The 11,923-nt window shown below is 49.8% G+C and overlaps 2 protein-coding genes across 4 annotated transcripts; one reads left to right on the forward strand and one right to left on the reverse strand.

Annotated features, from left to right (window-relative positions):
- Positions 1-2,172: 2,172 nt before the first annotated feature.
- LOC117186747 (ubiquitin-conjugating enzyme E2-24 kDa-like) lies at positions 2,173-3,482 on the forward strand. The gene is made up of 2 exons (XM_033387949.1): positions 2,173-2,584; positions 2,642-3,482. The coding sequence occupies exons 1-2, from the start codon at positions 2,330-2,332 to the stop codon at positions 3,329-3,331; spliced, it is 945 nt and encodes a 314-aa protein (XP_033243840.1). The 5' UTR covers positions 2,173-2,329; the 3' UTR covers positions 3,332-3,482.
- A 6,966-nt stretch (positions 3,483-10,448) lies between these two features.
- Positions 10,449-11,500, reverse strand: LOC117186782 (ubiquitin-conjugating enzyme E2 D4-like). Of its 3 annotated transcripts, none has more exons than XM_033388036.1 (2): positions 11,324-11,500; positions 10,449-11,275 (listed from the first exon to the last, which is right to left on the reverse strand). In XM_033388036.1, the coding sequence occupies exon 2, from the start codon at positions 11,251-11,253 to the stop codon at positions 10,600-10,602; it is 654 nt and encodes a 217-aa protein (XP_033243927.1). In that variant the 5' UTR covers positions 11,254-11,275; positions 11,324-11,500; the 3' UTR covers positions 10,449-10,599. The 3 variants fall into 3 exon arrangements, with proteins under 3 accessions (XP_033243927.1, XP_033243926.1, XP_033243925.1); XM_033388035.1 differs by having other exon boundaries at positions 10,449-11,262; positions 11,324-11,499; XM_033388034.1 differs by having other exon boundaries at positions 10,449-11,262; positions 11,320-11,340.
- Positions 11,501-11,923: the final 423 nt, after the last annotated feature.

Genomic DNA, 11,923 nt, shown 5'->3' on the forward strand with positions numbered 1-11,923 from the left:
GTCAATAAAATTGCGTAGATTATTGCAAGCGAGCTCGTAAAATTGTTTACAATCGTTCGATGGGGATCCATGGGATGCCCAATGCCCAATGCCCCGATGCCCGATGGAAGACGATGATGGTACGTCCGTCCCGTCTTCTAGGGTGCGGTGTGGCATGGTGTGCTGTGTGCTCGTTCGGCCTCTCAATGGATGAACAGAACCATTCAAGTGCCACTTTCTGTGTGCGTGATGTGAACGCCATCCAATGGCCGTGGGTCGTCTCTCTTTCTCGCATGCTGCCCCCATTGGCGTTGTGCGGAATTTCCTATATGAATTTATTAAATAAATGCATTAAACTATAAAGAAAAAGGACGCCACGGGGCCAACCAGAGTCAACAGGAGGTGGTGGCAGAGCAAATGCTCTTGCGGTACAGAGAATCAGCGAAATGATAAATGGAATTTGAAAGATGGCCAGCTACGAATGACCAGAGGCTCATATTCTGCAATCTATTTTAATGAGAGTAGAATTTAAAGCAAAATGAAAAAGGCCTTGCCGCCCTGCAATAATCCACAGTAGGAGCAAGGCCAATATAAATAGTGAGGCGAGTAACGCCCATACATTTCAATGGTCATATGCAGCCGATTTCCAGCCCTAAAATGTATGAGAATCGTGTTACATACCTGCCTCATGTATTGAACGAGACATCGGCTGGCTCATGATGCAATTATACAAGGTGGTGATGATTTTTCACGAAAAATCATGCATTTAATATAAAAAAGTAATACATTCAATTGTTTATTTTTCCAATTAGTTTTATTTATTAAAAATTATTATTAATTATTGTCTAAGGATGCCAGAGCTTTGTATTTTTTGTCCCTTGCGCCCTTTTGAAAATAGCTATTCTTAATATTGTGAATAGCCTTCCGAATCACTTTTTCTGCTGGCTCGTTGGGTATTTTCATCTTCACCGCCGCTGAAATAATATGGATATATTATATATATGTACAATTACTATTAATTTGGTTCAATTGTATAAAAAGAAAGAATTTGTTCGATTTTTAAAACGGTTGTTTGTTTCAACAAAAACAACAATGTTCACTGTACGTCAGCGGTGGGCTGTTCATTTCCTCCAACAACAAAAACAAACGAGGGGGATCGTTGTGAGTTGCTGCGGACACCGCAACTCTACAGTTATACCCGATACTAAGTCAGTATGGCTCTCCTCCGGCAGACGCCGCTAATATTAAACGACACGACAAGGAGTGCGTGCGAGAGAGACAGAAAATCAGTCTGAGCGTGACGTCGGGCGCTGCGTAGCCAGTGCAAATTGATTTGTTCCTTTTGGCTATAAAAATAATCTGATCTGATCCAGATTCAGCAATCTGATATATATGATCATTATCTATGATTCTGCGTTTTTAGTTTTCTCGTATCCTCAATATTGTGGATGCAACAGATTTTCATCCTTTGCGGGGGCGGAAGGGGGTGTGGCGAAATTTTGAAACAAACTCGTCTCGGTCCGATATATTAGGAGTGTGGATACCAAATGTGGTTGCTCTAGCTTTTATAGTCTCTGAGATCTAGGCGCTAATGTTTTACTCTAAGCAAAGCCGGCTATGCTACGTGTGTGTTAGAGAGAGACAGGGCGAGAAAAAACGATTCCTTTTGGACGTTACACACATCCACTTTTACCACAAATCTAATATACCCCAATACTCATTTTGAGTATCGGGTATAAACACGCGCAAAAAAATGTACCTGCTCGAGCCAAGCCGCACAAAAAGGGGTTACTTTTTGTTGCTTTTCTTTTGTTGTTTGTTTTGCTGCTGGACTGCTCAAAAATTGCAATTTCGTGCCCTCCGCAAATTATAACAATTTAATTCGATAAAACGGACTTACATTCTATTTCTTTATTCTTCTTTTATTCCCGAGCATACGAGAAGAATAAAGTATAATGTGAATGCAGCGAAACATTAATATACATAATTTGAACACAGTTTTTTCACATATTTGACTTTTTATACAATTGAGATTTTCTTTACCACGCACACGCGCACACATATTATTAATTATTTAAACACTGCACTTACCTGATAATAATAAAATTCACAGCACTTTCGCTTCGTTTGCGCACAATTTGACGATTGCAAATAGCAAATGCAAAGCGAAGAAAGAAAAAGAGCTCTGTCGACGCAGGCGCAAAGAAGACGAAAAGATAAAACGAAGTTCTCTGCTACTGCGCACGGTCGGCAGAACCGAATTACGTTCGGCACGCGCGGAAAGGAAAGAAACAAAAGAAAAAACGAAGGGTTCGATTTGGCTGGCGTCAACGCCTAGATGACATTGTAGATGACATTCGTCATCGCTCACTGCTGGTACTGCAGGGCATTCACGAAGCATTCCAGACGAACTTCCCGGCTTTCAGTCCAAGAACTGAGGCTTTCTCTCTCGCTCTCACAGCCCGCTTTTCCAATAGGGCTGCCACTGTTTTTGCACACAGCTGAGCGGTGTGTGAAGTGTTGGAAGCGAGTCAAAGGAAGCTCTGTCACACGGCTGTCATATGCTGTGACTCTCATTTTCTTTTTAAGTTCTAGTTTGTTAGATGTAAGAGCGTTCGTAAGCAATAATTGTTTTCACCATCTGAAAAGTGTTTCTCAACAGTTTGCCGTCATGCCGAGGGTGCCCCGAGTACTTTTGAGAAGATTGAGAATCGATGCTGCCACCGGAGCGCCCGTTGCCGCCCGAGCGCCCGCTGCCACCCAGGGCACCGACAGAGCTGTGCGCGATGCCGTGAACCCAAACCGCAACGACGCGGCGGAGCCTGCAAACGCTGGCCCTAGAGATGCGACTCAAGAAAATGGATTCGAGAATGATATAGGCCGCTGCCGCATCCGCAAGGAGTTAGCCAAAATGTCGAGCAAGCCGACGGAGGGGTGCACAGTGGAGTTGGTGGACGGCTCTATCTACACCTGGAGCGCCGTTATTCTAGGCCCCTCGAACACGCCCTATGAGGGCGGGCACTTTACGCTGGAAATAAGATTTCCGCGCAGCTACCCGTTCAAACCACCGATTCTTACATTCCGCACTAAGGTGTATCACTGCAACATAGACAATGGCAATATCTGTGTGGACATTCTGAGCTCAGCCTGGTCGCCGTCCCTGACCGTGGAGAAGATTCTGCTCTCCATCCAATCGCTGCTGTCGGACCCCAATTGCGACAGCCCCCTGAATTCCGACGCGGCCGTAATGTACAAGAAAGACCGCGAGCAGTACGACCGCTTGGCACGCGAGTGGACCGATCGCTTCGCCAAGCCTGTCGCCCCCACTCCCCCACAAACACCTCCACAATAGATGGACCACATTTTCAAAACGGATGGCTGGCACTAACCAACACCTACCACACCCCATACCCCATAACCCATACCCCATATCAAACATACGAGCATGAGAACATAATACAAATGAATTGCTGTGCATTGTTGGCGTCACACATCGCACAAGACCTGCAAAGTGTTTGATTTACTATTTTAGACCAGAATGCGCTCTGCTCGCTTCCGAGACGTCGAGAGTGTTGTCCACCTCCGCTGCGCGATATTTCAAGACTCCTGAAGCACTCCGCGCAGACGCCGCGGCGCCTCCGCAGTCTTAAAGATATGGTCATTCTCTACAATTCTACGTTTTTGGTTTTCTCATATCTTTAAAATTGTGGATGCCACAGATTTTCGTCCTTTGTGGGGGCGGAAGTGGGCGGGGCGAAGTTTTGAAATATTTTTGTAGCAGTGACATATCACAGAAGTCTGGATCCAAAACATCGTTGCTCTAGCTCTTATAGTCTTTGAGCACTAGGCGCTAAAGGGGACGGACAGACGGACGGACGGACAGACGGACGGACGGACAGACAGACAGGGCTCAATCGACTCGGCTATTGATGCTGATCAAGCATATATATACTTTATGGGGTCGGAAACGATTCCTTCTGGACGTTACACACATCCACTTTTACCACAAATCTAATATACCCCAATACTCATTTTGAGTATCGGGTATAAAAAGGACGCCACGGGGCCAACCAGAGTCAACAGGAGGTGGTGGCAGAGCAAATGCTCTTGCGGTACAGAGAATCAGCGAAATGATAAATGCAATTTGAAAGATGGCCAGCTACGAATGACCAGAGGCTCATATTCTGCAATCTATTTTAATGAGAGTAGAATTTAAAGCAAAATGAAGAAGGCCTTGCAGCCCTGCAATAATCCACAGTAGGAGCAGGGCCAATATAAATAGTGAGGCGAGTAACGCCCATACAGGCCCTCAGCCATCGGGTGCTACAGGGGGACAAACGGATGACGGGTCGGCTCGCACAACTGTGAACTCGGAACTGAGGCGCAGCCGCTCCGGTTAGTAATACCCGGTGCGGTCTGCGTCTCACACCCCCCCTAGGACACAGAGGGTTGCGAGCGAACCGTCACCCGCCGTAACTGTGCACACCGGTGGAAGTGCGACTATACTCTCCCCGTGAGGGCGGCTGGAAACAGGTCCTAGCACGGTCATGTCTCTGCTAGGATGCTGGCGAATGGTAGTCGGGCGGAGAGAAGAAAACTCTCAGTGAAATTACCCCAATCCAAGGTGACACTGTTATATGCCGAGGGATGCATGGCCGGGGGGGTGCCCGGTCGCTAATATGCGGACTCTGGATACCTGCCGACCCCCAGTTTAAATCAGGCTTCCCGGGGCAAGCGGGCTATGCCTCGGGTGACCATCCCCTTCCCGCCTACTCGTGGGAACTACTATGCCAAATAATAAATATATAAAAACCAACAAAGCCGCAAGGGAGCTCGGTACTCCTCTTAAAGTACCGGAGGGACAAGCCAATCCCTCTGCACTAGCGCCTGGGAAACCGGGTCCAAAGAAGACGGGGAAGGAGACTGAGTCGGTCCACCGTCTTCAGGCAGCAGCCGCAGCGAGGGGGGGCCCGAAAAGCCAATCGGGTCCTTCCAAGTCGGGTGGCTCCAAGGGCGAAGCGGATACCGGGGTGGCTGCCAAGCAGAGCGTAATCGCGGCTGGTAAGCGCACCGGGACCGAAGAACCCACGAACCGGTCGTTCGCTGAGGTGGCGAGGGGCAAGACCCTGATCGGTGTCCTGGACAGGGGCGCCGAGGACGGCCATGTCCCTCGCGATAAGTGGCACCTGGTGGAGAACGAGCTCCAGGACCGGTTCCTACTGGAACTGGAGGAGAACGGCGGACCACCGCCAAAGTGTGAGGACGCAGGGTGGCATCAAGGCAAGGTGAAAGCCATCGCCTGCCAAGACGCTCGCTCTGCGGCCCTCTACATGAAGGCGGTGGCGGCTCTAAAAGAGGTCTATCCAGGGGCGAAACTGGAGGCCGTGAAGTGGGAAGATGTCCCTAGTCGCCCGAGAGCCAGAGCGTGGGTCTCGGCTAAGCCTGCAGAGCCTGAGAAGATCCTCAGGTTACTGCAGGTCTGCAACCCCCACCTTCCTACAGCCGATTGGAAGGTGGCAAAGGTGGAGGATATCCAAGGGCAGAGGCGCCAGATTATCCTCGTCCTAAATGAGGAATCCATTGATCTCCTCGCAAAGTCGGACGGTGTAGTGGATTATGGCTATAAGAAGGTCACCATATCCACTTACAAGTCCGATCGCAAGGGCAGGCAAGCGGAGTTCGAGCCAGACCCGGAGCTGCCGGAGATCCCGAAAGAGGGGGCCTCGTGCGAGGAAGACAACCCGGCGTCGGATGCGGCGTCCATGATGTCGGACGACATCTTGGACGACTACGCGTTCGACGAGAGCGACCTAGCCAGAGGTCTCAGCCACATCGTTGTCGGGGAGGAGCCGGAGTCCCCTGACAGCGATCTAGAAGCAACAATGGTGGAGGCGAGCCTCAGGAATGTCGTTGACGCTCCTGCAGATAAACCTCCACCATTGTAAGGCAGCATGCGCTGCTCTACTGCTCCACCTGGCCAAGGGTGGAGCCGACATAGTCCTCATTCAGGAGCCCTGGATCCTCGGAAACAGGGTCTCCGGTCTGAGGACTTCTGACTACAAGCTATATGTAGCTGAAACCGCAGGTAAAATTCGTACCTGCATTCTTGCAAAAAGAGAGTTGCACTTATTTTTGCTCCCAAATTTCAGCAATGAAGACCACACCGCAGTGAGCCTCGAAGGCCAGGAGCGCTCACTGAGGATCTGCTCCGCATACATGGGGCATGAACAACCAGACCCCCCTCCACACGCGCCTCTCCGGGCTCTAATCGCAGACTGCTCGGCCAAGGACATCGGCCTAATTGTGGGGTGCGATGCCAATGCACATCACTGTCAGTGGTGAAGCACTGACACAAACGAAAGGGGTGAGTACCTTTTCAGTTACTTACTGACCACTCAGATGGACCACCACTCTCGGACCACAGGTACGTGGAAACTGTCTTCTCCTTCTCAGTACCGAAGCCAGTCCGATTCCGGAACATCAGGCGGACAAACTGGACTCGGTACTCTGATTACCTCTGTCGTGTTCTCCCTGAGCCCCCATCTGAGAAGGAGTTCTCCACGGAGGCCACGACTCGTCTTCTTAAGATCTTTACCGACGCCTGCAATAAGGCGCTCGACAAAGCATGCCCCTCTGGCAAGAACAGAGGCCGGAAGAAACCTGAATGGTGGAATCCGAAACTGGGTGAACTCCGGAAAGCCTCCCGGAGACTCTTCAATAAAGCTAAGGCTGAAAACGTTGAGCAAAACTGGGCCGAATACAAGGCCAGTCTGTCAACCTACAACAAAGAACTTAGAAAAGCCAAACGCGCCTCCTGGCGTAAGTTCTGCAGCGAAATCGAGAGTAACTCAGAAGCCTCACGCTTGCGCAGAGTTCTCTCGAAGACAACACCCACCCTGGGCTACTTGAAGAACACCGACCAGTCGTGGACTACGTCCAGCGAGGAGTCGCTAAATCTTCTCCTAAATACCCACTTCCCTGGCTGCGATGAAAACAGACCCAACTACCTCGCGCCTCCTTCTGTCGCCTCAAATGCCATCCTGAGACTGCTAAGCCAGGAGAACATTTCCTGGGCGATCAGAAGCTTTAAACCCTACAAGTCCGCGGGCCAGACGGCATTTTCCCTGCCCAACTGATTCACGCGGGACATAAAGCCATTAACTGGCTCAAAATAATTTACGAGGGAATCTTCTCCCACGGGTGCATTCCTGACACCTGGCTTCAGACCAAAGTCGTATTCATACCCAAGGCAGGCAAGCCCTCGCACACTGCCCCAAAAGATTTCAGACCCATAAGTCTATCGTCTTTTCTTCTAAAGGCGATGGAGCGGCTCCTGGGGCTGCATCTAACGGCGTGCATTCCGTCCAGTCTGATCTTAGACTCCCAGCATGCCTATCGGAAGGGAAGATCCACCGAAACGGCCCTACACTCGATCACATTGATGATCGAAGCGTCCCTTAATTTTAAGGAGTACACCCTAGTAGCCTTCCTCGACATAGAAGGCGCCTTTAACAACATCCTTCCGACCGCCATCACGGGCGCACTGACGGATCTGGGCGTTGACTCCAGGACGGTGAGCCTGATCGATCAGATGCTACAATGCAGGACGGTTGAGGCATCACTGGGGACGTCAACGTGTACCAGATTTGTCAGCAGAGGCACACCGCAGGGCGGAGTCCTCTCGCCACTCCTATGGAACGTGGCAGTGAACGAACTGCTGCGGGAGATAGAGGGGGGTGGCTGCCGTGTGGTGGCGTACGCGGACGATGTTGCCATAGCATTCTCCGGAAAATTTCCGCAGACGTTGTGTGAGTGCATGACAAGTACTCTCACGAAAATGTCGAAATGGGCAGACAAATGCGGGTTAGGCGTTAACCCGTCTAAAACGGAACTGGTGCTCTTCACTAGGAAGTACAAAGTTCCGGCACTGATTCTCCCAAGACTATGTGGGGAAACGCTAGTCTTCAGCAACAACGCCAAGTATCTTGGCCTAATCCTCGATAGAAAGCTCGATTGGAAATTGAGCATAGAGGATAGAGTAAAGAAGGCCACAGTGGCCCTCTATACTTGCAGGAAAGCCATCGGACTAAAATGGGGAATGACCCCCTATATAGTTCGGTGGCTCTACACCGCCATCATACGACCAATCATGCTCTATGGAGTGGTGGTATGGTGGCCAGCCTTGGACAGAAGGACATGCCTCAATAAACTCAGCAGAGTTCAACGCATGGCAGAGCTATGCATAACTGGCGGGCTACGCACTACTCCAGGGGAAGCCCTGGATACTGTGCTGGACCTCCTCCCCATAGATCTCATGGGAAAGAAAGTGGCAACACTTTCCGCACTCAGAATGAGAGAAGCCAGACTGTGGAAAGCATCCGCAGTTGGGCACTCGGGAATCCTGACGAGACACCCGCAATTACCAGAGAGGACAGATTATTGTGTCCCTAGTGATCACCTCTCGACGCCTTTCCAGGTATCAATCCCACTTAGGGAGGACTGGGAGATGGGCGAACCAGGACCCGCAAATGCGGTTCACTTCTACACTGATGGCTCAAAGTTAGACGGCCGCGTGGGAGGCGGAGTCTACTGCAGCGAGCTGAACATCAGTCATTGCTTCAGGCTCCCGGACCACTGCAGTGTGTTCCAAGCGGAGGTTGTAGCCATCAAGGAGGCCATTTCCATCGTCTCCAAACTACTTCTAGACACGCACTTAGTGTGCGTTTTCTCGGACAGCCAAGCAGCTATTAAAGCTCTAGGCTTAATATCGTCGAACTCAGCGACTGTAAATGACTGCCGCAGGTCTCTGCACGAGATCGCAGATCAGTTAGACCTTTTCCTTATATGGGTCCCAGGCCACAGGGACATCGAGGGGAACGACGCCGCCGACGAGCTAGCAAGGCAGGGTACTACAATTCCTCTCCTTATGGAGAGGGAGCAGGTAGCGATGCCTCTGGCTACGTGCAGGCTCCTCACGCACGAATTGTTCGAGCAAAATGCCAATAGGAGATGGCAGCAAACCGTTTCCTGTAAAATCTCAAGATTGATATGGCCATATCGATCGAAGAAGCGCTCAGCCGAGCTGTATAGGCTCAGCAGAGCACAGTGCTCTGCAGTTACTCGAGCCATTACGGGACACTGGCAGATTGGCACTCATGCCTCTAGACTGTCAATCCCTCATAACGACTTCTGCAGGAGTTGTCGCGACGAGGAGGAGGAGGAATCGGTCCCCCACTTCTTCTGCCACTGCCCAGCCCTTGGAAATCGTCGTCTTCGTATTCTCGGGGCCGCTTTCCTCACGGAAATTTCGGACCTGTCCGTAATCAAACCAGGGACCTTGTCCAAATACATCCAAGCCACCGGATGGGACTGCCCTTAACCTGCAGTAGTAGGCTCTCACGGTTCGGGCAACGCGAAGGGGCACATGCCCATGCGGCAACACAACGGACCTTTTATAGGTCCAAGTGAGCTTGGGGGCGGGAGGCTCTTATCCCCCCCCCTCCCGGCTACCGCCTTAACCTAACCTAACCTAACGCCCATACATTTCAATGGTCATATGTAGCCGATTTCCAGCCCTAAAATGTATGAGAATCGTGTTACATACCTGCCTCATGTATTGAACGAGACATCGGCTGGCTCATGATGCAATTATACAAGGTGGTCTCGTTGGCAAAAGTTAGTCCCTTAACGTATGCTAGCAATAAGTGCGAGTGAAGGGCACATAGTATAGTGAGTGTGAGTGAGACGGTATATGTTGATGTTGATTAACCCTTAACAGGCCCGTGGGTTTTAAAATTTTAAAATAAAATGATTTTACTGATATATTAATATTTAAATTTTATGCAGCCATTAATAATTTTTCTTCAACATTTTTAGTTATATTAAAATGTTCTTTTACATAATATATAAAGATTACTTCTAATTCTGTGGTATTTTTTTTATATGCTTTTTATAATTTTGTTGTTGTCGGGACATAAGGGTTAAGAATATATCAAAAAATTCCTCCGTGAACAACTTTCATCATCAACAAGCAAGCATGCACTGACGATAAGGGACAACACGAACGAACTTCGGCTCCCGACGAGACCACCTTGTATAATTGCATCATGGTCCAGGCCTACAGCAGGGAATCAGGGGAATAAGCCGCCTCCTCTTTGGACGCCACCACCAGTAGCTCCAGCCGGGGGATGCACACACAACTAGCGCGGCGCTACTGCAGATGGCACACCAAAAAGAGAGCCGCACTGCAAAGCACTTGCTGAAGATTCCTATACATCTATACACCTATACACCTATACAATTACGGATGATTCGCACTGCCGAACTGCCACGTGTGGCGCCGCGGCGTCTGCGCGGAGTGCTTCAGGAGTCTTGAAATAACGCGCAGCGGAGGTGGACAACACTCTCGACGTCTCGGAAGCGAGCAGAGCGCATTCTGGTCTAAAATAGTAAATCAAACACTTTGCAGGTCTTGTGCGATGTGTGACGCCAACAATGCACAGCAATTCATTTGTATTATGTTCTCATGCTCGTATGTTTGATATGGGGTATGGGGTATGGGGTATGGGGTGTGGTAGGTGTTGGTTAGTGCCAGCCATCCGTTTTGAAAATGTGGTCCATCTATTGTGGAGGTGTTTGTGGGGGAGTGGGGGCGACAGGCTTGGCGAAGCGATCGGTCCACTCGCGTGCCAAGCGGTCGTACTGCTCGCGGTCTTTCTTGTACATTGCGGCCGCGTCGGAATTCAGGGGGCTGTCGCAATTGGGGTCCGACAGCAGCGATTGGATGGAGAGCAGAATCTTCTCCACGGTCAGGGACGGCGACCAGGCTGAGCTCAGAATGTCCACACAGATATTGCCATTGTCTATGTTGCAGTGATACACCTTAGTGCGGAATGTAACAACCGGTGGTTCGAACGGGTAGCTGCGCGGAAATCTTATTTCCAGCGGAAAGTGCCCGCCCTCATAGGGCGTGTTCGAGGGGCCTAGAATAACGGCGCTCCAGGTGTAGATAGAGCCGTCCACCAACTCCACTGTGCACCCCTCCGTCGGCTTGCTCGACATTTTGGCTAACTCCTTGCGGATGCGGCAGCGGCCTATATCATTCTCGAATCCATTTTCTTGAGTCGCATCTCTAGGGCCAGCGTTTGCAGGCTCCGCCGCGTCGTTGCGGTTTGGGTTCACGGCATCGCGCACAGCTCTGTCGGTGCCCTGGGTGGCAGCGGGCGCTCGGGCGGCAGCATCGAAATTCAATCTTCTCAAAATGAGATGGGGCATGACGGCAAACTGTTGAGAAACACTTTTCAGATGGTGAAAACAATTATTGCTTACGAACGCTCTTACATACATCTAACAAACTAGCACTTAAACTGAAAATGAGAGTCACAGCATATGACAGCCGTGTGACAGAGCTTCCTTTGACTCGCTTTCCAACACTTCACACACCGCTCAGCTGTGTGCAAAAACAGTGGCAGCCCTATTGGAAAAGCGGGCTGTGAGAGCGAGAGAGAAAGCCTCAGTTCTTGGACTGAAAGCCGGGAAGTTCGTCTGGAATGCTTCGTGAATACTTACAAGAATCTTGGTGTATATATGTCTGTGTCTTGTGTTCTGCCAAAGACAATCCAAATAGTATAATGAGTAAGCCAGGGCTGGCTCCAGGGTTGGCTTCAGGGTTGGCTTCAGTGCCATAGAGGAAGAGCGCTGAAGCAGTGTTGCCAGATTTTGAGCGCCAAAATAAGCTAGATTTTACAAAAATAAAAGCTAGAACAAGCTAAAAATTGTAAAAAACAGGCTAAAAAATAGGCTAAGAATAAAACAACACATAGATATATACATTTATAATTGTGTTATTATTTCATCCAATTCGCTATTGCTTGAATCGGTATATTTATCGCTGGAACGTATTAAATTTAAATATTTCTCCGGTAATTGATAGTTGTGACAACAT

The sequence above is a fragment of the Drosophila miranda genome, chromosome XR (genome assembly GCF_003369915.1).
Source record: "Drosophila miranda strain MSH22 chromosome XR, D.miranda_PacBio2.1, whole genome shotgun sequence".
Taxonomy (NCBI): domain Eukaryota; kingdom Metazoa; phylum Arthropoda; class Insecta; order Diptera; family Drosophilidae; genus Drosophila; species Drosophila miranda.